This window comes from Tetrao urogallus (assembly GCF_951394365.1).
Source record: "Tetrao urogallus genome assembly, chromosome: 9".
Lineage (NCBI taxonomy): Eukaryota > Metazoa > Chordata > Aves > Galliformes > Phasianidae > Tetrao > Tetrao urogallus.
In genome coordinates, this window is record NC_136822.1 from 22,800,260 (window position 1) to 22,827,814 (window position 27,555).

General features: G+C 52.7%; 1 protein-coding gene across 16 annotated transcripts; it reads right to left on the reverse strand.

The window, feature by feature from the left end:
* Window positions 1–27,237, reverse strand: MBNL1 (muscleblind like splicing regulator 1; the record flags this gene model as incomplete). Of its 16 annotated transcripts, XM_079540046.1 has the most annotated exons (9): window positions 1–57; window positions 2,951–3,045; window positions 3,739–3,774; window positions 7,574–7,727; window positions 8,637–8,690; window positions 9,557–9,814; window positions 14,629–14,829; window positions 16,453–16,623; window positions 27,064–27,237. In XM_079540046.1, the coding sequence occupies 9 exons, from the start codon at window positions 27,235–27,237 to the stop codon at window positions 1–3; spliced, it is 1,200 nt and encodes a 399-aa protein (XP_079396172.1). The 16 variants fall into 16 exon arrangements, with proteins under 16 accessions (XP_079396172.1, XP_079396187.1, XP_079396185.1 ...); XM_079540061.1 differs by lacking the exon at window positions 14,629–14,829; XM_079540059.1 differs by lacking the exon at window positions 8,637–8,690 and having other exon boundaries at window positions 7,574–7,622.
* Window positions 27,238–27,555: the final 318 nt, after the last annotated feature.

Consider the following 27,555-nt stretch of genomic DNA (forward strand, 5'->3'; position numbering starts at 1 on the left):
CTACATCTGTGTAACATACTTGTGGCTAGTCAGATGTTCGGCAGATATTATGGGTATCTATAGGTAAAAAAATGTAAACAATGAGTAAAACGTGCCACGAGCCAACCCAGAGATGCAGTATTTTGCTACAGAACACAACAGTCTGGAAAAGTAAGCATCAGCTGTGAGTTGGTGGATTTTACATTGTAACTATAAGTTAAAGTCAACTGAAGTGCTACAGTAGCAACTTAAAATGAGAAAACATTGTGCTAAGTACTACTGACAAATACAAATAAGTATTATTGGTCATTGAGGAAATAACAGAAGTTAAAATCTACAAAAGTCATGCAGTGCGGTAATTGAAAATAGCCCTTTTTGTTGGCCTACACAAAATTTGGTGCTTTCAGTGTATCATTTCAAGTCACCTAAAATGACAAATCCCACCCTGGCTTTGCTTCAGCCCGATTTTGTGAAGTGCTCCTGCTTTCCGTGTCCCTGGGCCCAGCCCTGCAGCACCCCGGGCTGGGGAAGAGCGCAGCATGGGGCACAGCTGGGGCTGCCTGGCAGCCGCTGGGCACCGCGGGCCTGGCTCCCGAGCTGGGACTGCCCCAAGCAGCAGAACGCTTCTCAAAATCTCCATGTGCACAGACAGAATTCACTGCACGGCTTCTTAAGTGTCCCATCAACTCATTTTCCTCTCTTCTTCAAAACGAAGTGAAGATGCCAGCGGGCTACCAGCAGTACGGCTGTGGAACGCACGCCCTGCTCCCCGCGCCGGGCGCAGCCACGCAGCACAGCGCCCCAGCACAGCTCCAGCCTGTGAGGAGACACTGATGCACACAGGACCAGAGGAACTGTGGTTACCCAGAGGAAAAGGACGTCCTGCTGGATGGAGCAAATAGATTTGTTCGCGTGCAGGAGGACGTGGCACAGCACACAGAACAGCTCCGTACAGCCACACACAGCTGCTGCACTTGAAGAGACTCTCTCCTAATGGCACTAACATTGGTCTATTAACCCAAGCACGAAAGGCAATGAAGAGGACTTCTCCTAACCAAAACGGCGCTAGGTCTTGGTGCTGTTTTCTCCACCCCTCTTCCCTCTCCTCCCCTAGCAGTGTCACACAGCTCCACCGCACTGCTAACTTGCACGGAAATGCCTCGAGGGTAAGGAATTGTCTCGTACCATTCTCCTACTGCTGCAGGCAGGCTGGCGCACCCAGCTGCGGAGAGCATCGGGGCGGTGCTGGCGGGACATGGCAGGGACCTCCAACACCAGTCAGTGAAGATGAAGGGCCAGATCTGAAGACTTTGGCATGCATGCACATTGCATCGTGTGGCAGTAAATAACTTTAGCATTGCTCACATGGTATATACATATATCCATAATATATGTATATATTGAGGTTTGGCTGCGGTACTTTACTAAGTGTGTTATGAGGCTCCAGGGAGGAGATGCGTGAAATGATCCATTTCTACAACGGAGAGCTTCCCTGTGATCTGTCTGGGAAAATGCATGGCAATTTGGACAAAGAAAACTTTAGAACTGATGATGACTCTCTGCGGCTTCTTGACTTGTTCTCTTTGCTCTAACGGAGAACCTAAGGACAAATCCTGAAATGAACCGTGCAGTGCAGCCCATTGTGGCACTGAGATGCTTTGGTGACACGTAACAGAGGCAGCTGTAGCCCTAGGCTGGCCCTGCCAAACACCCAGCAGTTCTCATACTGGTTTGCACCCGGGACATGGGCACTGGGCAAACATCTCCTCTTGCAAGACAGAGGCACAGGAGCTCTGTTTAGGATGCACAACACTAAGGCCTGGCTGCCAGCCCTGTGCATCCTGCAGTAGAATCACCTCTGGAACGGCACCTCTGAGCCCTCGCTAAGTGGCCCCAGCACCACGGCACAGGCAGGGCACTGCAGGAGATAGGGAGCCTCCCTCACAAACTGACCTCCCCCACCGGGATCAACTCCCATACAGTAGCACACTTGCAAGACGTTACAGGCAATGTTTCCTCTCCTCTTCTAAAAGGCACGTAGTGATCCCTCACTCAGAGCAGAACTGACGGCTTAAGGACATATGGCAATTCTCATTTGCTAGTACAACTCACAAAATCTTTTGTTTTCCTAAGAGAAACAAGACTGTCATTTAAAAGCTTCTGCTGGTGCACATTCACCCACATACTGTGTGGGACTGCCTGCCCACAGCCCAGCCATGCAGGTGCAGCCCTTGGGGCCACTCTGCTCCCCAGCCCTGGTGCTTGTCCCCACCGCAGGCTCTCTCTGGGGCTCCTGGCAGGGTTTCCGATTGCTCATTCATTAAAACACTATTCTTTTTTTCCAAAATATATCCAAACATGGGAACAAGTGGGGTAACTGTCTGGAAAGAAAGTCAGATCTCACTGGGCATTTTATTAGCAAAAGTTTGTCTAGTGCAGAAAGTAATCGGCCTTTGCCTAGCAGAATCGTAAGTAGAAAAAAAAACTTAAATCCTGCTTCTGCATGGCCCAGCCCCAAATGTCTTTGCTTTGCTTTTGGAAGAGCTGAGGAGAATCAGAACACGGTCAGGCTGCTAAGCTCAGAGTTACAGTCCTGATCCTGCCATCCCCACGCACAAAAGTTGTGCTGATCTGAGTGGAGTTCTGCACAAAGAGGAACTGTAGGCTTCACAGAAATAGAAATAAGTAATGGGTTCCTTGTATTATCCCTTTCTCTTTGCATCTCTGAGAGCAGAAATAAGCAGCACGGCCCATAAATGTCGAGACTGAGTCAGAAACTCCATTATCGATTATTTTTAGCATCAGAAATGGAACTGCAGCACCTTTGGAGCATGGATAAAGGCTTATTAAGCTGTGCCGCAGATCTTACAGAGAATGTGTAGGCCAACAAGAGGCATAATCAAAACCCCCATGCTCATTAAAGCACTGATTTCAAGATGTCTGTAAGGAACAAAGCTGTAAATTAGCAAACCTGGTTGGCTGTGGCTGTTGCAGCGAAGGGAACACTTGTGGCAGATGTTGTTGCTGCAGACACAGTGGCTGGCGTAGCACCGTGCACCATGGGAACTTTCGGAAGGAAAATCATATAAGCAAACATACAGAAGAGTGTAGCAGTATGGGAACCAGAGCGACATGTGGTAGGATCATTGAGCATGGTATTTATCACAGCAAAAAGCCCGAGACGTCATTGGCAGCGCGTGACATGCAACCACAGTGCAAAGCAGGACAACATGCCGGAGAGAGAGGGGAGGGAAACGAAAGAGAAAAAAAGGGGAAATGCTTGTTACCATCAAATTGAGAAATCGACACAAACAAGCTTCATCATTTCAGTACAAAAATCAACAGAAGAATTTTAAAATGCCCTTACACTTACATGTTTTTGTCTTTAAAAATTTCAACCCAAATATTTACTCAAAACAGAAATTACTCTTGTCGAAGGACAGTATACTCGCACGTCGCTATAGCAAGACACAGCCTTTATTTAAAACGAGATAGTCTCTGAACACTGGAACTCATAGTCCAATCAAAATCCACCAAGGAACATTGTGCAATTCAAACGAGTGCTATACGGGACTGACAACATCTACGTGTCTGTGTCAATTAAATAAAACGACTGCATTTAATTGACAGGTGTTAGTGCGGGAGGCTGAGGGGATGGATTGGCACAGGAGCTACAAGTTACGATCTAGCAGTGGATTTTGAGGGTCCGTGAGCTGCACCACAGGTTTAAGATAATCAAGAAACAAAGCTGGCACCTACCAACACTTGTAGCGGGTGTCATGCACAATATTGAGCCTGCCCATCATGCATTGCAACAGGAAGGTGGATTTGGAAAGGGAAAAGAATTAAAACAACCCATCACACGTGTCATTAGAAAATTCCATTTGAACAAAGAAGAAAAATTGTTATTATGGGAACAGTGGCACGTAACCGTCAGCACAATCAAACCACACACAGCACAGTGATCCATCAGAACTGGCCTTCAGAAAGGGAGAAGCGGGCTGAGCCGGATGTGGGGCTGAACTGGGGGCTGAGGCTAAGCTGGGAAATGGGGCTGAGCTGGCTGTGGGGCTGTGCTCGCCTCTGCGACTGGAGCACCAGCACTGCTACGTGGGGATCCTGCAGCTGAACCTCACTGCTGTCCCGCATCTCTCTGCCTGTCGACACAAGTGTGCAATACTCTCTAACTGGAATTCCTCAGACACAGCGAAGACTCAACTGCACCTGCCTGCAGCAGCCCAGGTCCGTGCTGTGTGGGCACTCTGCAGCCCTGCAGCTTTCCTTGGGCTGTGCAGAAACGCCAGGTGACACCACCTGCTGGGTCCTTCCCTTCAGCTAAAAGCCACGAGGAACTTCATGAACATGAAGGTATCGGCTTTAAAATGACAGTAAGCTGCTAACTGCTTGTGTTACACAGCAAAACACCTTCCACCACTCAACTCAGGCTTCTCTATTTTTGATTCTGTTTTGATGTGAATACTGATGTTTCAGAATATCCATTAATCCATTAATAAATATCTAATTAAGCTTGATGCAGCAGACAGTAAGTCCTGAAGTCCAGGAATTGCAATGGAGATGGAGCTGTCGGTGGTGCAGTGCTGCTTTGGTGCTCTGCAGAGCTGTGGCACAGAGCACTGCTCTGCAGGGGACCCAGTGCTGTGTTGGGGCACACACGGCTTCAGAAGCATTGAAGTAAGCAGGAAAAGAGTCAGTCATCAGCACTGCTGCCAAGGACAAGGCGATTCCCTGTCAACACTGTGTCTGAAGGGCTACAAAGAAAAGGGAATGATTCTGTTTCCTCGTTACTGATCTATTTCTGTGTAATGGAGAAGATGAAAAATACACAGAAAGGTTAAAAGAAGGGTATCTTTCCTGATTTCCCCCTGTGTGAATCACTGCTGATGTCAGTGGGAGCGCTTATGAGATTAAGGAATGGAACAACATTTGGCCATGAAGTACAAACATGAGTAGAACTGTTTTCTCAGTCATGTTCCTGACACTCAGGTGTTAATGGGGATTTATAGAAGAACCTTCGAGTCCTGCCTCTCCAAAGAACAGCCCTATTTATAAGGTAATGCAGTCTTCATTATATCTGGAACATTAGATCATTCCACGGATAATTAGGCCTACATGCTAAAAACAGGTTAGACTTTTGTAATGACTCTCTGCAACGTCCCTGTGAAGATTTCAGCTCAAAACTGCAGTCTGAGTTATCATCATTAGTGTTATAACCAGTGCACAAAGCTCTGGATGAATCGCAGCAGATGAACTTAAGGCAGAGACGAAAATCCTAACTAGGGTGCAATGATGTGCAAATATGAAGACACAATGCTGTATGGCCCTCTTACCAGCAATAAAAACCATTTCTGCTGTGACCTTAATATTCATCTTGACTTCAGAAGCTCTGACTAATGAGAACACATGAATAATAGATGCCCAGTCGCAGACATTCCCGAGCTGCTCAGCACAAGGCAGAGCGTTAACGCAAGGATGTGCCAGTAACTGATGGCCGCCTCACTTCCCGACCATTTCAGCAGAGGAGTTGAGCTAACTTGAATATTCTACGTTCACCTGTGGTTTAAGCAGTTTCTTCTCTTCTCCCCTTCACGTTGTTTCTTTCAGCCTACTATATTCAGTCCAGTCTAGAAAATCCCAATGGGATGTGTCACCTCACAGCACCAGCACTCCTGTCCGGGCAAGGACTGCAGACACCCGGTGCTTTCCTTCGTCACACACGGAACTCTGTGCTTCCACAGCCCCTGGGAGCCCCACAGGGCAGCGCCCAGCAGCTCCCACAGGCAGCAGCAGTGCAGTGGCTGAGCCCCTGGGAGCAGCCCACACGAAGGTGCCTTCCTGCTGGGATATCTACTCTCAGAGCCCTCCTGTGTGCAGTAGGCATGCGCAGGCCAGGATCAGCCATACAGCCAGCTCAGCTCAGCTCAGCAAGCCAGCGCCATCAGCGCTGCTCTCAGTGCTGAACACCTCCAGCCACTGGCCAGGATGGGGAGCCCCAGCAGCCCAGAGAGCAGGCCCTGTGACATCAGGCCCCCAGAGAGCAGGTCCCGTGACATCGGCTCCCTCGGGGCAGCACGGCTCTGTCGGCCCCTCACTGCCCTGACCCTACTCCTATTGCTGGGCATCCACTGCACTTGAGCGGCCAAGACAGTTCAAGTGAAGCACCAAACTCCTACAGGTTCCACAGCAGGTTGGCTAAGTAAGAAGGTAGGCTGTGTTGATAAGGTCTGGTGTATACAAACTATAACCTGTGTTTCTAAGTTTAAAGGGCATAATTCAGAGCAGTTTGAGTACTTCCAGAAACCAGCCAACCCCCCTTGACTTAATGGAAGTGGGAAACCTCTGCAGATAACTACATCAGCCACTCGTTACAAAGCCTGTGAAATTGTTAACATCAGCAGGATGGGCAGTGATTGCTTATGCATTTGGTCTGTATTTTACAATGTGGTCTGAGTCCTGGCCTAATGTCTGCTCAGTCAAAGCCTTTCCATTGACCCCATGAAGCTTCCGCTAATACACACTAGAGGTTGCAATTAAATTTTGGAATCCAAGTAAGTTATTACCATTCACTACATCAAACAAATAATTTTTGTGCCATCTGAATCACTGTTTGCCAAAATTCTACCAGTAAGAAAGAATGGTAAAAGGCATTGCACCAAATCCCCAGGAATGCACATGCTGAACGTGCTTGGGTAAAGACTCAACAGCTGCATTCTTCTTTCTCCCTTCCCCTAGCTAGCCTAAGTTACAAAGGGCTGTCCTCAGCCTCCTTCCAGTTTTGAGTATGTACCTGTCAGATGTCCCCAGCTTTCCATCACTTACCTCCTAGACTGACAGTGCTGCTCTACCATGGGCTCATGTGGAAAAACCTGACTCGCCTGCATTAATACAGGCAGAAGCTCACAGAGCGGGCTAAAATACGCTTCTGCGTGAAGTGCTGTTGGCAGAACCACAGCCATATTCAAGCTCTGCGTCTTGTTTACTTCAAAGGGATTTCTGCTTATGTGTGTAGCACAGACATCAATGCTTCAGCAGCTGCACTAGGATGAGTGTAACTGTGGTTGTGCTGGATTAAAACCAAGCACACCTCACTTCTGCTTAGCTGAACTCAGCCCCGACGCTCTGGCAGCAGAAGCGTGGATCCTGCTTGCGTGTGCTCACGGTCAGCTACCTGCAAGACTGCCTGGCTGGGCCTTACGACCGCTGCACTGAAACTGAAACAAAGCCCTCCAGTTTTGACTCACACCTGCCTCTAAGCACAGCAAGGCTAAGGGGTCTCACAGCAAACAGAAACAAACACAGGAGCTGAAGAGATGTGTCATAAGGAAAAATTAATTGAGGGAAAGAGGAACAAGAGAAAAGATTTCCAGTTCTGATTTGGGAGGACAGAGCACAGTGCTGATTTTTATGTTAGAGAGGAAAACACCCACCCAGCCTCTGAAAAGCACCGGAGGGAAGCAGCCTCCTTGCCAGCATCCTCCGCTCAGCACGGCCGCACCGCACTGCGGCACCGCACGGCGGCTGGTGCTGCCCCACAGCTCCCGCCCTCCCACCCCGCCAGGCACGCGCTGGCACTTACCTGGTGGGAGAAAGGCTGTGTGCTGCTGCAGCTGCATGTTGGCAAGAGCTTGCTGGTATTGGAAAATACCAGTATTGAACACTGCGGTGGCACCATTGGTTTTTTCAAGCGCAGGCCTCTTTGGTAAGGGGGGAAGTACAGCTTGAGGAATTCCCTGAATGGTGGATGGGCATAAAAATAAAGTCCAGTAAAAAAAAAAAAAAGGGTGAGGGTGTGGGATGTGGAAGATGGGAGGGAGACAAAAAGAGAAGAGAGAAAGGAGAAAAGAAAAATCAGTAGAAGGCAAAAAAAAACGGGCAGCACCATGTTTATCCATGAGCAAGCAAGCAGCGCAGCAGACTTTTAACTACCAAATAAAAGGCGAGGTCAAAGCTTCACAAGGGAGCACTACTTCGGCCTACCATGGCAGCAGTACAGGGAGACGTGTCGGAGCCGCGCGTTGTAAGAACTGGAGTAACCATTACACTACGGTAAAGCTTCAGGGCTTGGGCGAGGAGCAAGGCTATCGGGCGGGGGGAAGCAGCGCTGAGAGCTCCATGAGGATCAACACGTAGAAGCGATGTTAATCGGCACGGCGCGGCGCTGCCGGCACTACCCCGCTCCCGGCCCCAGCGCCTGCCTGGCATGCAGAGCTTGCCGCATGCCGGCTCCCCCGGCCGCCTCCACGCCGCAGCGCCGCCAAGCCATGCCAACGCACCCTGCACCGGGCCCGGCCCTCGCGGCTCCCAGAGAAGGGACGGGGATGGGACTGGGATGGGACAGCAACAGGAAGGACAGGATGGGGATGGGAGGGGATGGGATGGGACGGGGACGGGAGGGGAGGGGATGGGATGAGAGGGATGGGATGGCATAGAAATGGGGATGGGGATGGGGATGGGAGGGCAGGGCGGGGGGCGGCAGGGCCTGCGCAGGCTAAGGTTGCCGTGGGGCCTGGTCCCACTGCCCCCACGCCCATCAGGCAGGGAGGGAGGGATCCGGGAGCTTTTGGATTCTGCACGTTAACCCCCAACTCGACTCTACAATACAGCTACATGCCAAGCTAAAAGGTGAAAGGTCATAGTACCAGGTCAAAGGTTGCCTCGAGGGGTCGCTTCAGTGATTTGACAGCCGACTGAGTCTTAATTAGCAGGCAGCGAGCACATGATGGCAATGGCCAGTGGGGTCAAGCGCATTAACATAAACAGCAAGCAGAGGTGCATCATGGGGGCAGCAGTGCATTTGGGTAGGTGAGAAAAAACAAATAAAAACAAATCACCGGATGCCGTGTACAACGGTAACAAGACTAGGCATGCACATCGGGCCCGGGGCAGCGGGGGGTGGTGGGACGGGGGCTCTCAGAGCCAGCCCCCACGTGCCCCGCACCACAGCCCGGCTCCCTGCACCCTCCCTGCACTCACACACATGGATGGCGCGGCCAGGGCCTGGGTGGCCAGGGCCTCAGTGCTGTCACGGCCTCTATGGCCGGGGCCGGGGCCTGCATGCGGCCAGGGCCTCAGTGTCACCAGGGTCTGCATGTGGCCGGGGACCCCACACCGCATCGGCCGCTTGTCAGAGCCGGGCCCTGCGCTGTGGGCTCCAGCAGCCTGCCCGTGCTGCCCGCCACGGGTGCAGGGTGGCTGTGGCCTCAAGATACTCTGCCGTGCACGCAGCCTGGTGGCTGCTCACCACCATGGGTCTGTCTGTGCCTCCACACAGGTATGCATCTACCCGCACACTGACATACAATAGACTCCAGATACACGTATGCACACACACACACATATGCACATGTATATGTACATGTACTCCATACACCAGCAGGCAGAATTAGTGACATACTGTAACGGTCTGAAACTCTGCAAGAGCCGGTCTGGCACCACGTGCTGGGGCAGCTCGCTGTGCCCCATACCAGCCGGGACCCCAAGCACATCCCAGTAACAGTAGCTAACACTGCTCACTCCCTCTCGGCGCACTCATACCGTCGGATGCGGCTTCCCAACTCACCATGGCAGCCGCCGTCGCTGCTGCCTGGGCAGCTGCAGCCTGGTTAACCTGGTACTGGGCAGCCTTGATCTTGGCTTGCAGATGTGCTGGAGGGTGGAAGTATTTGCACTTTTCCCGTGAGCATCTCCCTTTGATGTAATCCATGCAGACCGTAACGGTGTTATCGTTGGTGTCGATCATGGCGCTGTCGGCGGGGTGAGCGAACCGGCAGTCGTTCTCGCCCCGGTTGCAGTTCCCGCGCTGGTACTCCCGACACACCTGCAACACCGGGAGGAGAGCTCAGCCCGGCGGCCATCCCACCCTGCCAGCACAGCACCGAGCACCAACAGGAGCGCTTGTGGTGCCAGGGAACACCGGGAGCGGCGGTGCCAAGAGCCACACACACAGCAGGCCTTACTTCAGCCCCACTGAGCCCCACTCAGGGCAGCACCCAGCAGCGCGGCTCTCTGCCGCCACCCGGCCATCCACAAGTCAGCAGGGCCGTGCCGGGCAGGCCCCTGTGCTGTGCTGAGCGTGCACAGCACTGCTGGCTTCCCATGGCTGTCATCAGAGAGCAACCTGGAGCGGCACCTGCACATGGGGCTCAGCCCATGGAGCAGCAGAGCAGCCACCAGCCTGGCACAGCCACGCCATGAGCAGAGGAGCAGAACCGTGCCGGGGGACCAGTGAGGCTGCAGAGTGCAGCCGTGTCACTGCCACCACCACCTGGTACCAGCTGGCACCACCACTGGCTGCATCCCGGTGCCAACAGTGGTGGCCCCACCTCAGACACCTTGGAAACATTCTCCTTAAGAAAATGGCATGGGTTCTACGGCCAGCTCTTCAGAAACCACAGACAAAAACACATCTGTCATTTTAGGTTTCAAAAGTTGTAAGAAACAGAAAGAAACAAAAGCAAGCAAGTTCCTAAAAAATAAAACTGCTTTAGTAGGTGGGATTTCCTTTTAAAAGTGGGTGCCACAAGCCTGGATCAGCAGCACTTCCTCGAGACCCTTGGCTCCGATCCACACAACAAACCAGACTCAGCTGATTACTGCCTCTCCATCCCTGCCAGCATGCTGGCTGCTTTCTAGCCGCTGTGCTGCTTCAGGCCCAGCTGCCCATCATCCACAGCTCGGGAACAACACCCCAAGGACAGGCACCCTGCCACGCACAGACCTGCTTGCAGGGAGCACCCTTTCTCCACAGTCATCCCTATTTATAGTGTTTTTTCCATATGGTGACAAAGGCTGTGGATGTATGTTTGGCAGTAAACACACTGACCCACGAAAGCCAGCCAGGGCACCTCCCTTCCTCTTCCATCCCCACCGCCCGGCTGCTCGCAGCTCGATGCTCGCAGGCTGTTGTTGTAGCACACATGGAACAGGCTGGGCACATTCCTCAGCTAGCAAACAACCACTTGCTTGCCGGATGACTTTTGGGCTGATTGGTTCCTAACCAGACCCTAGTTCCCTTCTGGGCTGTAAATCAGTGTCTGTTACCCAAACACAGGCCTCCTAAGTAGACAGGAGTGGATAATTTTGTTTGATTATTTGCTAGAAGTCTAGAAAAGCCTTTTGCTCTGAAGATAAAAGATGCAACAAACAAGAGCTGGCTGCCTCTGCTCATCTTCTGCGCTGGTAATGCACAGAACCAAGGTCTCAGAACAACTCTGCATATAAGCAGGAACTGCTCAATAAATAACTCAAGGATGACACACAAAATACACAGAAAAAGAGAGAAAAAGAAAACACATATAGAGATAAGGAAACTTAATCCAGTTAAAAGCCAAAGGAAAATGACCAGAAGCCTGGAATAGCTGGGCAAAGGCCTTGGCATACACAGTGCCAGCTTTCACAGAGCTGTCACATGGTGGCCAACAGGGCAACAGGGCTCACAGCGCTGCGTGCCCATCTTTGAGCACAACTCACAGCACCAGACACAAGCCATGAAGCCACTGTGCCTTCTAATCAGGATGACCTGCATTGGCTTTGGAGCCACTACGATGCTAGCCAAGTGGTTCCAATTCTTGTTTACTTACAAGCAAACAATGAAAATGGTGTTACTTCTTGCCATAGGCACACAGTAATATATCACTCATTTGCTGGAGCACAGAGAAGCATGGAAGCACGAGATGTGGTCTAGCCTTTCAGATCTGGAGAGTGTTTATCTGTTTGTTTATTAGTAGCTCCGTAATTAGCATCATCATTTTCCACTTGGTAAGCTAAGAAGCACAAACAGAACCTAAGACGCTGGCAGGGAGCCGCAGGACTCCAGCTGCCAGCCAAGGGAACCGCATCTCACTTGGACGGCGCGGTGCGAGCCCACCCCCAGCAGCCTGTGCTTTCACCTCCTTCCCTGCACCGAACTTATCAGAAGGGCTGCACTGTCATCCAGCATGTCATGAGTATCTGCAAGTCTCTGAGAATTTGTAAGCTGTTTTTATCCAGAAAAAAGTGGCATCTGTGAAGCATGCAGGAAACATGTGGCTGTTCTGATTTTCAAATACTTTGAATATAAAAAGATAGCACTCAAAGGGAACAAACAGGGCGGTGAGTGGCTTCTTCCTCCTCCACCTCCCCTCCTTTGAGGGCTCTCTTCTTGCTTACCAGAAGAGCCAACTTCTGTTCAGGATCTCTACGGCTGGGCAGGAACATGAGGGGAGCTGAAGGAAATTCTGAACCCAGGAAATTTCCACCCTGAGCCCAATGCCTTCGGTGAGTGGCTGCTGACCACCTGCACATCTGCTCACCATCAGCATGGGCAGTGCACCCCAAAAGCTTTGGAAGGAGCTGTGCTGCAGGAGCAGGCACCAGCCCAGCCCCACCAGCACCCATAGCTGCCCAGGACGACACTGAGCCCTGCTGCCTTCCTGAGCCCTGGACACGCGTGCAAAGAGCTCTCCGCTGTGGGACAGTGTGATTCAGTAGCCTGGAACACGTGTGCCAGCTGAATTAACAACCGAGTACATCAGTCTTGAAAATAAGTATTTAAAATTCTAACCAGAACAAATCATATTCCAAGATTAGATGCTAACATCACATGGTTATTTTTTCATGGGACAGCTCATTCCGAGAGAGAGCCAACCATATAAAGCTCTGCAGTCAGGAAGAACAAACGGCAGCACGGTGGCAGTGCAGGGAGCAGAAGCCACGCGCTGCTTGCGGTGTGCCAGCTGCTGGGAGGTAAAATCTTCCCAGTCTGCTCTGCATTCTTCTAATCAATAAAATACATAACAATGACTTACTGTTCATAAAAAATATGCGTTGATTCATCATTTGTACACTAAATCCTGACAGCTCAGATTAAACAGCCACTACACTGGACAGCAATGCCACATTCCCTACATATTAAACTACTGAAACTGCATTCGCCAAGGGGAAAAAAGGAGGAGGAGCAGCCCCTGCCCACAGCAGGCACTGCACGTGTGTGGGAGAGGCGTGGAGCTGCAGAACGGCTGCACTGAGGCAGGCTTCTTGTCACAGCAGAACACACAGCTTGAGGAGAGCAGGAGGCTCAGGGAGCTGCAGGGTGAAGGCAGGGCCGTGGGAAGGCCTGCTAGCAAGGCATGGGCTGGGGGGAGAGGAGGTGGGATGGCTCTCCTTCAAGGACAAAGGCATCGCTGAGATGCACAGCCAGCTGAGGTACATGCAATCACACCAGAGAAGCTGCCAGATGCTGGCAGGCTGGGATGTCAGGAAATGAGAGGGAACTTGTTTGATTTCAGGTATTTTTGCAGACCTTTTTCTAACTGTGAGAGTAACACTCTCACAGCTCCCTGTCGCATGGAAAAGTGTGGCCCATCAGCTCAGAACCTCTGACAGCTGCCAGCGGAGGGCTGGGCCTACAGGCAGTGGCTCACCTGCTGCAGCCCCTTCCCCTGCACCCTTGGCTGCAGGCAGGGTGCTTGGAAATACCCATCTCCAAGTTTTATTTCTGAGCCCAATGTGGTTTATTTAGGAGTTTATCTGACAGCATTTTATTTTAATCCCTTTCCGGTAAATCTCTTCTGTGAAATAAAGAGCAGGCGGAGGAGAAACCTCTTAACAGTGGAGGACATGCCTGCCTGGGAAAGCTGCCCCTCCTGCAACCTGAATGTGCTCCAAGGAGCTCCTTCCTTTGATACACCAACTCCATGGGGAAGCGCTGTGACCCTGCAGGAGGGCACCTGTGTGGATGTGGCCCGGGAACAGCAGTGCCAGGCAGCTTGCTGCCTTCTGTGCCTCGCACCACGCGATCACAGCATGCTGCTTCTGAGGTGACACCACTGAGGAGAAGGCACTCATGGCCCCCATCAGCAGACGCGTGCCCCATCACCGCAGATGCCTAGGCAGGTAGAAAGGCACTACCATTACAGCTGGCTGCACTCTAAAACAGATCCCTGCCACTGCTCCCACCACACGCAGGGATGACCTCTACAACATCAGCTCACCCTGTGCCCCCAGACACCTGTGGTGCAGGGAGCCGGTGGGTACCCCGGGAGCTGCTGGGTGCTGCTTCACATCTGTGCTGGCACCAAGGGCACCACACACAGCATCACACAGCATCACACTGCCTGCTGGGACGTCACCCACCTGCACCACCCAGTACAACGACTGCATGGCACGGCGCTGCCTCCGAGCACGACGCCAATATGGTACCGAGGACACGGCCAAGACTTTCAGATCAGAGAGATTCAGGGCAAGGGGGAGCGAGAGCCAGCGAGGACCAGCGCTTGCCAGGGCCACAGCAAAGGAGCACACAGAGGCGCCGGGCAATGCCAGCAGCACGTGCCCAGAGCAAGAACACGGCAGAGCTGGAAGCGGCTCCCAGCCGGCAGCTGCAGCAGGCCCTGCGCCCGTGCCCATTAGCAGCTGCTGCGCACACATTAATGCGGCCTCAGGACACTCTCAGTGCTCCGCTTCCCTCTGGGCTGCAGGGCCAGGAGCAGAGCCACAAGCACGGCATGGGGCTGCGCGCTCTCCCTGCCCTCAGCCAAGGCAGGACACCATCAGCTGAAGTGACGCTTGCGGTTTGCTTTTGCCAGAGAACTACATTCTCCCTGGCACACGCAGTGGCTGGCACTGCGGGAGCAGCTACCATTGGGCTCCTACCTCCAGCCTGTCCGTCCTCATCAGCTTCTGCGCAGCAGCAGCGGCGGCAGCAGGCACCGGGACACCAGGGTTGCCCGCCACCAGCATGGGCGCGGTGGGCAGGATCTCCGCCGGCACCAGCCCTGGGGACACAGGCCCCAGGTAGGGGTTGAAGGCAGCCGAGGCATTGGTGGCTAGGCTGGGCGCGACGGAGAACATGGGCTGCAAGCAGAACAGAGACACACGCGTAAGTACGGGCACCTGCCGCGCTGCCACCCGGCGCTCGTGGGCACGGGACTGGTCTGCGGGTCTTGGAGGAACGCAGCCAAAGCACGTGCAGGTGTCTGGTGCTGGTGAGAAAGGACCGGCACGAGGGCTGCGGCACGCGGCAGCAAGCTGCAGGATCAAGCGCTGCAGCGCGGATCGGGACCTGCTGCCCCACGGAGTGCAGGGCACGGTGCTGGCACGGCCCGTCGGACTCTGCCCAGCTCTTTGTCTCCAGATCCAAATAAAGCAGTTGCTCAAGGCGTTTCCATTTTTCTTCCACATAAATTTTTAGAAGGAAAAACAACGGAGTTAATGCAACTTTTTTCTCTGTTTCCTATCTATGTAGGCCAGCCAGCACAGAGCACCACATGGCTTTGAGTTCCTGAGGAAATGACCCAATTGTTTGCAAGCAAGGAGCAAGTCTGTCTGAAACACTGCACAAAAATATATGCAAAGGTTACTGGAGAAAGAAAGCCTGATATTTGCATAAACCAGAGGGCTCTCTTCGATGCATTTGCTTTTTCATCCACGTGAACAAGGAAGAAATATGTAAATTTCACAAGAAACAAAATAATATTAAATTTGCTATTAATTAACCATACTTTTCATTACTGTGTTATCGTCTATGCAATAATGAACCTATTAGTAGGATGATAGAGAAGAATCTTTTAAGCAATGGCTTTCACCATCTGCTGCACGTTGACTTTCAGCTTCTTCATAGCCCCCTTCATAGTAAGACTGCATTGGCACCAGTGTGGCATCACTGTACTCCAGTCAGGAAAGAAAAACAAAACTGTGGCATACTGTGCAGTTGAAAACATACGGGGAGGCAGCTCTGGAGTTAACGCCCGTGCAGCAGCACAGTGTGGCCTCACTGGTGCTCACACGGCAGCACGGCCTCAGCTCGCTCCCTCACTTCGGTGTGCAGTTGTGTTGAAGGATGCTCAAAAGAGCACGGAGAACACCCTGTCTTCCCACACTGTGGTAACTGCAACCAAAGGCAATTCACTGTGAAGATCCCTCCACAGCACTTTCTGATCTTCCCAGCTACATACACTTTTTCTTGAAATAGGTGAGGCATAAAGTTCTATGGGAGAAGTTGTATTAAATAAACCAAACAGGCCACCGAGTGCAAGAGGGCCATTCTCTGCATCTGTCCCCCTGCTGCCAGCCCCATGGCTGCAGGCTGAGCTCCATGCATGACTCACACACTGAGCTCTGCCCCGCAGCATGCGGCCAAACCAAAGCCCACACTGAGCACCCGGAGGGCTCCCCCAAATGGGTGGAATACAGCCAGCAGGAATCTTCCCCACAATTTCTCAAAGCATATGAAATTGCAAAGGAAATAGCTGTCTACTAAAATCACACACACATCGCTCACATTCCTAAAATTAAGAAATATATTATAAAAAAGAGAATTAAATTAACAAGTGAAACAGTGTAGTCTCAAGCAAGGAGGAATTGAGTAGCACAAAGACATGCAGCCCAGCACTGGCTTTCCCCATTGGTTCCTGACATCTATGGACTCCTACAGGCTCCCACCCCCCAGCACTCACTGCCCTGGCCCCAGGCACATACCACAGGCTGCAGCGGGGCTCCGGGCATCATGGCATTGGCAAGCTGCATCTGCTGGGCCAGCATGGCCATGTTCTTCTGCTGGATCAGGTTATTGCGGCCATTGATCTCCAGCTGCGTTTTTAAGTGCGGCGGCGGGTGAAGGTACTTGCAGTTCTCCCTCGAACATCGCCCCTGAGGAAGAGAAGGAGCACAAGAGACTTAGGCAGGCAGAGGCACATCTCCTGGGGAGCCCCATCAGCCCAACCCAGCCAACCCTGCAGCCCCAGCCCCTTCCAGGGCAGCCAGGTGTGCACAGAAGTGACCGCACGGCTCTGCTACCAACTGCCTGCTTCGCCTTTCTAAACCACACATTTCTGCAGAGCAATGCTAATAAAATGCTGTTGCTGCTGGAAACCAGGCAAGCAGCAATGGTTGTAAAGTAAACCACACACATTCCTTACAGGGATGCATTTTGCCCCATGACAGCAGCACATAGTGGGGCTGGAAAAGGCTCACCTGGTGCTGGCCCCACACTGAGCAGCTCTGAGCCACTGTACAGCACCAGGGTCACCAGGTGGCACTGAGGCCACTGCAGCCATCTCAGAGCCGGGACAGAGGGGTCACCTGCATGCACTGAGCAGATACATTTCATGCACTGCTTGCAGGGTGACAGAGCAGCTTCAGCTTTCACTGATGAGGAGATAATGCAGTAATAAAAAAAAAAAGTTAAAAGGGAGAAGAGAATTGAATCATCTTCTGGAAAAACAGATCCTTCAAATTACAGTTCTTCTCCTTTACTCATTCCTCTCAGAAACAAATCCAAGCAGGAACAGTGACAAGGCAAAAGAGAGCCTTACGTTCAGTAAAAAAGACATTTTTATCAGGAAACAAATCAATTCAGTGCAGTTTGACCTTATCCTGCAATTCAGCTCAGAACACTGACTGCGCTCTCGTTGCAGCAGCTGCCAGCAGCCTGCACTGCTCTCTGCCCTGCAGCCCGGGCACCCAGCTCAGCGCTGCCTGCAGGCCCAGGCTCCTACAACACAATCTCATGGCTTGCCCGCTGGCTCTGCCCGAGTCCTGCGCAGAAGACGCAGCTGATGCACAGGGCGGCAGCCCTGATGCTGGCTCCCAGCAGTGAGGATGCACACTGTGTTTCTGGGAAGGCAGATTTGTGTCAGCACAGCACAGTGCTGAATGTCACATCTCCCCTTCCCACAGCGGGGCCTACATGGGTGCTTACTGACACTCAGCAGTCACTGCGGTGGTCTTATCAAACCACTCACCTCTGCAAATTCAAGCCACCCTGAAACTGAGCGCAACAGCAGCAAATGAGGATGTGCACCGGGACACTGCAGGCTGCCCCTGGCCCAGCCCCCAGCTTCACCCCGGGAATGGACAGTGCTGCTCTGCCCCCTGTGCCCCACAGCCGCTCCACTGGGGTGCTGGTCCCACCTCCCAGGCACAGGATGAGCAGGAACAGCCCCGTTTTCCAGCTGTCCTGGCCAGGTCAGCTGCTGGATGCTCATGGGCAGTGCTTCAGAAGCTGTCCCTGTGACCTCATGGTCCTCACTCAGGCACGTAATGCACAACATTCTGAGAGTAAAAGGAGCATCTTTGTGTCTGGATAGAGAAGCAGATGCAAGGTGTCATGGATTTACAGTTATTTAGCACTGCAGACCCACACACTGCACCTGGCTGCCAGCTGCAGGCATGGAGCACAGCTCAGCACAGCGTGATAACAAGTCGCTCTCTCTCCTGCTTAGTTCCCCTATTTCAACTGCCACCAGCTGCAGGTCTGCTGGGTTCTGCTGAAGCTGCCCAATGGCTGCACTGCAGCAGCATCAACATTGAGCGTGATGTTCAGGGTCCCAACCTCCTGGTGCCACAGGACAGAACGCAGGCAGGTTGGCACACCCTGCACCCAATAACAGGGACCTTGCTTCGAGGAGCCTGGAAACAGTTCTGCATTACCTAACTCCTAGTTAATGGAAAGGGAGCACCATAAGAGGGATGGCATAATGGATAGCATCATACACTTGTTAAATAGCCAGCAGATCTAAAAACTGCTCTCTGCCCTGGGAGGAGGGAGAGCAGCCCCTGCAGGCCATGAGCCTGCTGCTCTGTGTGGGGCTGCTGCCCTGCAGCCCCAGCAGGACGGCCTCCTGCCTCCCCTTGGGCCTGCACTGCTTTCTTTCTCCACTTTGAAGCAGGCTGCATGCACTCCTAGGTCTGAAAAAGGAGATGCAACTGCTTGCACATGTTTTAGCGGAGCGCTGGTGCGGTGTGTGGCTATGCTACCTGCGGGAGGCAGAGGGCAGGCAGAGTGGTAATTGGTGATCCCACCATGGGTAAACACGCTGGCACTCACCATTATGGACACTATATTTAAAACTGAATTGCTATTATACAAAAATAAAACCTTGCTTTTGTGATTTAGGAGCGGGCAGAGACAGTGCACAGCAGGACCTGGCGCACGGCTCTGCAGCACTTGTGCTGTGAGCAACACTGCAGGGCTGCAGCTGCAAAGCACTGTGCTTCCCTCTGCACAGGGGCATCCAAGAGCAGCCCCATATACCCACTGCTCAACCAAATCATCCTTTGCAAATATATGAAGTATTTTCAGAGTGCTTCTTATTACACAAGCGACCAATGGCCCTCTTCAAGCGTTGCATCTCATCCCAGCACGCCGTGCTGCACCCACCTGCTTTACCCACAGCCACCCGAGGGCAGTCCTTCAGGAAACACCACGCAGCTGCCCATATTCTCATTTCCCAGCACTGAAAAATGCTGAGGCCACTCCCTGCTGCAGTGCAGCTCTGCTGCAGGTCAGGTCATAGAATGGCCAGGGTTGAAAAGGACCTCAAAGATCATCTAGTTCCAAACCTCTCCTGTGGACAGGGTCACCAACCACTAGACTAGGCTGGCTGCCCTGATGATGTTCCTACGGACGTCCCTTCCCAGCCCTGGCAGCCCCAGCTCTCCTGCCCTCCGAGGAGCACCCAGCTTTGGTGCTCTTTGCAGTGGGGGAAAAACAGCTACTAAATGCAAAACCTTAGAGCACTCAAGGAGTGAAACACGTAATAGCATTTCTAACATGCAGAAATAATGCAGGAAACTGAGCAGAAGCCATTGAATTCTTAGCAATAAAACAGTACCTGGAGCTACCATGCATTATGCCTCGCCACAATTGCTGAAATGCGCGCTTGTTTCTCAAGGCACAGAACTGCAGTGCACTTAGAGCAAAGGGACTAATTCAAAACCTGAAGATAGACCCATGGGCAGGCAGCGCCCAGCGAGGTGCAACGTGCCATACAGCTGGGATGCAGAACGTGAGCACAGCTGCTTACAGCGCAGCCACCAAGATGCTGCAAAGCGCCAGCAGGGGCCATGTCACTGCCTGGGGTGTGGGGCAAAGCAGGGCACAGGAATGCAGAAGGGCCGAGGCCTGCTGGCTGTGGTGTGAGGCAGGGATAGCAGCAGTTCCTGCAGCACTCCAATACAAACAGGCAGGAGTGCAGCTGTGCTGACAAAGCCACGATATGGACAGCAGGCACAGAGGAATGCTTTGCTTTATGGTCATCGCTCATCACCACAAGAACTGTGGAACTTAACTGGGGATGTGTTCTTTACTGTGTAATTTATTAACGTGCAGAATTCAGCAGGCAAAAATTAAAACAATTGCAATTAGTACTTTTTATAGTGCTATGGTGCAGCCAAAAGGAAAAAAAAAAAAAAAAGCACGGGCTCCTGCCCATGCCCAGCCAGGCCTGCATGCTGCAGATCACCAGGACTTGCAATTTTGTGAGAAACTGCTTTACATTCCATATCATTCCAGACCAGCTGGGCACTACTGTTATCTACCAGCTTTATGTCTCTTAACTTTCAGAAAAAGGTTCTCTGAAGGAAAGCCAAGTTGTAGTCCTGCCTACAGAGCACACCCTGCTGAGCACCCTGCAGCAGCCACAGCCCCGCAGCACCTGCTCCCCTTTCCAGCTCTGAGGCCAGCAGAACCAACACTGCCACTTACAGAACCAGGGATCAGTGTCACATCAGCTAACTCAGGCCGACCTCCAGCAGCACGGAGTGCTTCAGACACCGCAGCACACAGCAATGCACCGCACCTGGCCCAGCACCAGGAGGAATGCCCCATGCTGTCACCAAGTCCAGGTGACACAGTGAGCCCAACGGGCAGAGCCAAGCAGGGCTGGCAGTCACGCACCATTGCCTCCAGTGCACCTTTATGGCTCCTGCTGCCATTTTTACACGTGCTCACAGTGGCTCAGTCCTGAGTGTGGGTGCAGAGCAGTGTGGCTTCACCCTTACACTGCATACAGCTGCCCCAAGGAGCGTCACCCTGATCACCTGTTACCCAGAGACTGCTTCTGAACTGCATCGCTGCTGTAAGTGCTTACCTACCAAAATCAGCTTTAGTGCCGTCTGAAGCTTGCACACAGCCTGCTGCTCCTGCCAGGTGCACCGAACACCCAGAGAACCACCACCCATCCTGGGCACTCATGGCAGAAGCAGTTCTGCTGGGCAATGTGTGCTGCAGGAGCACCCACACAACAGCACCCTGGCGCTCCCTGCACCCCCGCAGCAGCCCCAGCAGTGCGAGGCATGCGGCCCACATGCAGCCTCAGAGCAGCTCAGGGCAGCAGCCCCCAGCTGCTCACATCCCACACAACCACGGGACACCACCCGGCCCACAGAGCATCCTGCTGCCGTATGGAGCAGTGCTGGAGGCTCTAGAGCTACGTGCTCCTCCCCATGCTGTAATGGCATTTTGTGGAAGCTTCAGAAGTGGGGGGAAAGTTGAAAGGAGGATCAGATTGCCCCAGTGATGATCTTCTGCACAGAAAACACTGCTACCACATTGCAGCACTCACCAGTGAAGGGACAGCAGCATCAGATGTTGGTAAACGGGCAATGCCAGAAAACCAGTTCAGTATTTGACTGCATAGCCTGCGGGGCATGCATACACAGCAGGAAGGAAAGGCAAGTTTAAATAATAATAGATTGAGAGGGAAAGCAATCACAGCAAGCCAAAACAAAGACAAGATAGGTTAATCGTTTTTTATGGCATAGGCAAACAAGGGAAGAAAAGGACATAATGAGCAAATGGTTACACAGCAAGAAGTGAAAGGACTTGACCATAAACTTTATGATTTAAAAGCTACTGCAGTGAACGTCTCTGTGTAGTTTGGATTTCGGTGGCAAGCAGAGAACCAGTAACCTTGGCATGTTTGATAATGCCAGGGAAAGGGGAGTCAGAAGCCTTTAAAAGAAGAAAGAGTTTGAGCAAATGAAGGGAGGTGGGGAATGAAGGCAGACATAGCCGGGCTGCTTGGACCAGCAGGGCAGTGCTACGGCACAGCACAGCTTCCCAAACACAGAAGCAGCCCTGGACAGCACTGGCTGTGCGCAGCATTCCGCAGAGAGACCCACGGGGGACCTGCAGTGCATGTGGACAGGCCCAGCAGCGAGCACTTGGTGCAGCCTGCAAACACTGAGCCCAGAGCAGGGAATGTGGGAGCCAGGAGCCCAAAAAAGCTTGGGAACCGCATGGGCAGGAAGGAGACAAACAGCAGAAAGCACTGCTCGAAGGAGACAAACAGCAGAAAGCACTGCTCGGCAGCTGGAAGCTCTTAGAGCACGCTGGGGCTCCGACGGAGTAAGGATGCGAGGATGGAGCTGTCCTTGCTGCTCTGCTCGAGCTGCTGAATGGAGGTCACTGGGTACGAATCAGTGGCAAACACAGCCGGCAGGATTTATTTTTCTAAAGTCATACCACCCCGAGATGTGCCAGAACAGCGCTCTGCAGCCAGAGCTCCCTCTGACTGTTTACTTTGACACCGGCACTGGCAGGCAGAGCAGGGCCTTCCCGGGAAGCAGTGGTGCTGCACCGAGCCCAGAATGATGGGCAGGGGCTGGCTGAAGGCACAGGGCTGCTGGGGAATGCCGGCACATGCTTTTTCTGGCAATATTTTAAGCTATCAGCTGAGCCTGCACTGATATTACCTTGATAATGCCAACAGGAAGGGGCAGATACAGGTGTCCTTCAATGCACTGAAGAGTTGAGCTCACTTTGGAGCCTGGAGGCTCCGTTAAGCTGTGCCCGTAACCACTTCAGTACAGCCAAGCACTTACCCACGTGCACCTGTTCTGCAAAGCCCCTTTTCCCTTCCCCTACAGTGCTGTCACAAAGGAAGGCTCGTGCGCTCGGTTCCACCCTGCACAGCCCTGCCCAACACCAGCTGGATTTCCAAGAACCACATGGGATGCTGCTGGGCTCACAGCACCACGCAGTCCCGGCAAATACACCTCTACTGCTCCAAAGTCAGAAACCAGATGTGATCCTTCAGTCCTGGATGTGATTTATTTGTTGCTTCTAGCAAACTCAGGAGTGAGCCCTGGCAACAGGGCTTCTGTATTCGGGAGAACTGAGGAACTCTGACTTGGGGTCAGCCTCGAAGGACAGAGGCCTGGCAGGCTGCTGCCAATCACAGGACGGCTCAGGCTGGAGGGGCCCTCAAAGATCCTCCCGTGCCAAGCCCTGCCATGGGCAGGCTGCCAACCACTCCATCAGCACCCATGGCCCCATCCAACCCGGCCTGAACGCCTCCAGGGATGGGGCACCCACAGCTCTCTGGGCAGCTGTGCCAGCGCCTCGCCGCCCTCTGATAAAACATTTCTTCCCAACATCCAACCCAACTTCTCTCTTGTACTGTAAAGCCATTCCCCTCATCCTGTCACACTGTGTAAAAGGCCGGTCCCCTCCCACCTGCCAGCTGCCTTAAAGAACTGGAAGGCTGTGATGAGATCTCCCTGCAGCCTTCTCTTCCCCACTCTGAACAAACCCTGCTCCCTCAGCCTTTCTGATGGCTCATTTGCAGGCTCAGGACAAATGGCAGAGTTCCTTTCACATGAGGTATTCTGATTGTAGGCCTCCTTATGTTTTTTCCCACAAATTACTTCAGAAATTTCCTCCTTATTTTGGCCGTGCATAGCAGAGCTCCTCGCCATACACATCAGCAGCCCGCAGCCAAGCGGCAGCGCTGGTGCCGAGCAGCCTGCCGTCCCCCTTTGCCCCCTGTGCTGGAGCTGTCCTGCTGGCAGGCACGCACAGGCTGAAGAGGAGACAAATCTGCCCGGCTATGGTCGGTACGGCAAAGCGGAGCTGACTGAGGAATCTGAGCAGCGTTCACGCATTCAGACTTCTCTCCAAGGTTACTCTGTGTGCTGCATGCCCCGAGCCTGGCACGCTGCTGGGTGCTGCCTGTGCCTTACCCGCGCAGCACAGCATCGCACACACAGGCACTGAGCCCTGCTGTCATGCTCTTCAACAAGGTGTCTGCATCTTTTTCCTGCCTTAATGAAGACAAAATGATCCGCCATTCTCACATCTTTGGTGCAATCAACTTACTGCAATTTTCTTTTCTTTCTATGTGAGTAAGTAGGGTCTGGACCCTGCACTCTTCTGCACTCTAATGCAATAGGCAAGGAGAAGTAAAAAATGTACTCTTGCTTTCTGAAGCAGTGCCAAAGGAGGGAGATGCTAACAACATCTGTGAGGTGGCAGCAATAGGGCGGTCACAGTGTCATCTGCGATAACAATATTGTTAGCCATTTTTAAGGCCGCTCTACAAAAAGTGAAATGTCATTATTAAAGAGTTCAGGAGCTTGGCTTCTGAGACGTGAGCTGTTCTCCAACCAAACAGTGACACCTGGCACAGCAGCAGCCAGACACGGGGCAAGGGAGCTGCCCGCTGCCACGACAGGACAGCCTGGAACTGTTCTGACAACTTGGAAAAAACAGAGGAACAAGGATGTTTGAGACTTGTCCTCTGCTGCAGGAAGAGCACGGCTGAGCTCTCACACCACACTGGGACATCCAACAAACACGAAGCAGCAGCCCTAGTGGCAAAGAACTTAGGAGAACTGAAAGCAGCCGTGCCCACAATGTGCACCAGCTGTAAAGCAGCGAATGAATCACACCACATCCTTACACCAGTGGGGCTCACATTAGCGAGAACCAAAGCGGTTTGGATGGAGGCAGCTCGTACTCCACAGAACGGCCATCAGGAGTGGAGAAGCATCTGTTGACAGCAGTGCCGAACGCAGCGGCCACAGCAAACACGCTCTGAATCCAGGCCACTCCTTTTCCCATTGCCTTCCTCTGTGCTTTTAAATTTCTGAACTGCATGGTAGGAAAGGCAGCAGAGCAGCACAGGAGGTGGCACACGGCTGCAGGCAGGTCCTGCGGCACGCAGCCATCCCTCTGCACAGCATCCCCAGTGCGGCTCTCGGGAAGCGACCAGAACTTCAGCAGCGAATCCTACTTGGGCAGATTTTTCCAGGAAAATATTAAAAAAAAAAGTGTTGTAATATGATGCATAAAATCAGACTTCTGTTGCAAACCAGTTTCCTGACTTGGGACCTCAAGAGCATATTTTTGTTGTGGATAGTTCAACAGGCTTTGAGGCGTCCAAATTTAGGAAGAAAATCTGATGGAATTTGAACAATGCAGAGCCAGAGCTGGAGCTGAATCAGCCACTCCAGCACCCAACCAGAACGCTCAGCCTCAACCTTTCTGTCTTAAAGTGACCCCAAAGCCACCCAAGGGCTGGCCCCCAAACACACCCCTTGCCCAGCGTGCCATCTTATGTGCAGGTTTTATATTTTTGTTGCCATCTTTTTTTACGTTTTATTAAAAAACTTAAGTAAATATAAGAAGTTTTGTTACTCACATACATGATTTATATTATATACTTCATACATGGCCCGAGACAATTCCCCTTCCCCTGATGTGGCCCAGAGCAAGCCCAAAGGTTGGACACCCATGATCCACATTGAATGAGTGAGGCAGTAAAAGTTACAATGTCCCAAATGAAAAACCTCTTTTTTTGTAACCTACTCACTGAGCTTCCAGAGCCAGACCAACTTGGCAAAACACTTTTCTGAGTTGTTTTTGCATAACATCTTATGTTTGTGATACTGCAGCAAACATAACACAGTGACCAGAGCTTGTTTAGCTTAGCGTGTGCAGAAATCTGCAAAAATCTGAAACACAAACACAAGGAGTAACTGCTGGGACTGGACGGGGAATTCAGTGCTGAGATATATTCTGTTTTCTCTTTGATAAAGACACTCTCCCACATTAGACAAGCTACCTAACTAAATAAAAAGAATAAAACAATACAGAGCCATTACTGTGGCCCAGCCCCAAGCCAGCAGCACGCCTTTACCATGAGCACAAGTAAGCACTCCTGTGAAGCAGTGTATTTCTTACATATCTGGCTGGGAATCCTCCCTGGCTTACAACTCAATTAACCACACTGACTTGATGTGGGCAACAGAGCAGCCTTCCTCAACAGAACACCCTGAAGCAGCACAGCACCATAACATCACCTACAGCCATTATCCAGGGCTCGCAGCTCCTGACAGAGATGATAATTATCTCCTTCATTAAGGCACAGAGGAACTCTGCCGAGGGGCAGAGCAGCAGCAGTGCAGTGCCACTCAGAGCACCCAGCCGGGCGCATGGGCCGCACCAAGCGCAACAGCACCCAGCATGGGCTTCTGCCGTCAGCGACAAAGTGAGAACACCATGTGCTATAATTATTGCTGTTTTACCATTGAAGAAGCAACACAAACACGTTTCAGTTCCCATACACAGAGCAGGCTGGCGCGGTGAGGCTGGGCATTTTGGACCTGGGGACATCCTGAAGGCTCACATCTCCCCACCTGAGCCAGGTTTGAAGTTCAGATCTGTCACTTTGTACAAGCCCACCACAGGCCCTGCTGCTGCAGCTGCCCACTGCTCCTGGGGCTGGGGCTGACTGGGAGAAAATTACGCAGAAGGAAGAGACCAATATTTCTGCTTCCCAACTTTTGATTTTTATGTTTACGTTGAACTAAAATGCCCATCCTGCAAACGGCGCTATATGTGCTAAGATAATTGAAGTTACCAAAAAACAAGAGAAGGAGCTGCAAATACACGTTCTCAGCACTGACTGCTACAGAGAAGATACACAGAGCCCAGCTCAGCCCCAGCACCAGCACCGCACTGTCACCTCCCTGCACCCAGGGGCACCATACACTGCTGGGAATCAGCCCTCCCCACACCTGGGCCTCAGTGGGAAACAGAAACTAACTGTGTGTCCCGAGCACCAGCATAAGCACAGCATTCAGGGCACCCAAGGAACGTGGAGGGAAAGCACTGCTCCAAGACGTGCATGCCGCTGCTGGGGACAGCACCAGCCTGGCTGCAGCCATGGTGGGAACCAATCACCATATTGCTTACGCGTCTGTGCTATTAAGAACAGCGAGTCCCCGCAGTGACTTAGCTGTTTCTGAACGAAATGCCCTCTACTCCATCTACACACAGAGCAATCTGGGGCCAGAGGACTCCCGGCTGCAGCCACACCAGCTGACCCCAGCCCCGCGGAGCTCATTCTGTGCCAGTCCATCGTTCCCTGGGCCTGGAGAACGACAGCAGCCCTCAATGCCAGCAGCAGCAGCACATCCCGAGCCGGCAAGCAGCCGCACTCCCTCGGGCTCCGGGGTCTCCACCACCGTGCCTGCTTCTCCTTACCACAAGCCCTTGGAAACAACGTAACGCTTACTCACTTTCAATGAATCGAAGCAGGCGATGACACGTCCGTTTTCCACCTGGCAGCTTTTCGACGGGTGTGCAAATTTACATTCCGTGTCCGGCCGCGAGCACGTCCCTCTCTGGAACTCCCGGCACACCTCCAGCGTGAGCCACTTGGTGTCGCGGATGGGCGTGACGCTGACGGCCATCGTTAGGTCCTACGGGGTCAACGTCCAACACAGCAGCGGGGCCGAGCAGAGCGGCTCCAGGCGGTTCCCGCTCCGCTAGGGGCACATGGGGCCGGGGGCGCCGAGCGGTCACCGCGCGGGGGGAGGAGGGGAGGCGGCCGGGCTCAGCACCCCATGGCGGGGCCGGGGCCGTTCGGGGCGGCCGCTGGGGGGCACGGGCGGCTCGGAGCGGGCGGGGGTGGCCGGCTGCGCTCCGCCGGAAGGCTCCGGCTTTCCCGGCAAACTTTTACTGGGACGCGGAGGCGGCCCGGCAGCGTCTCTCGGTTACGGGTGGCGACG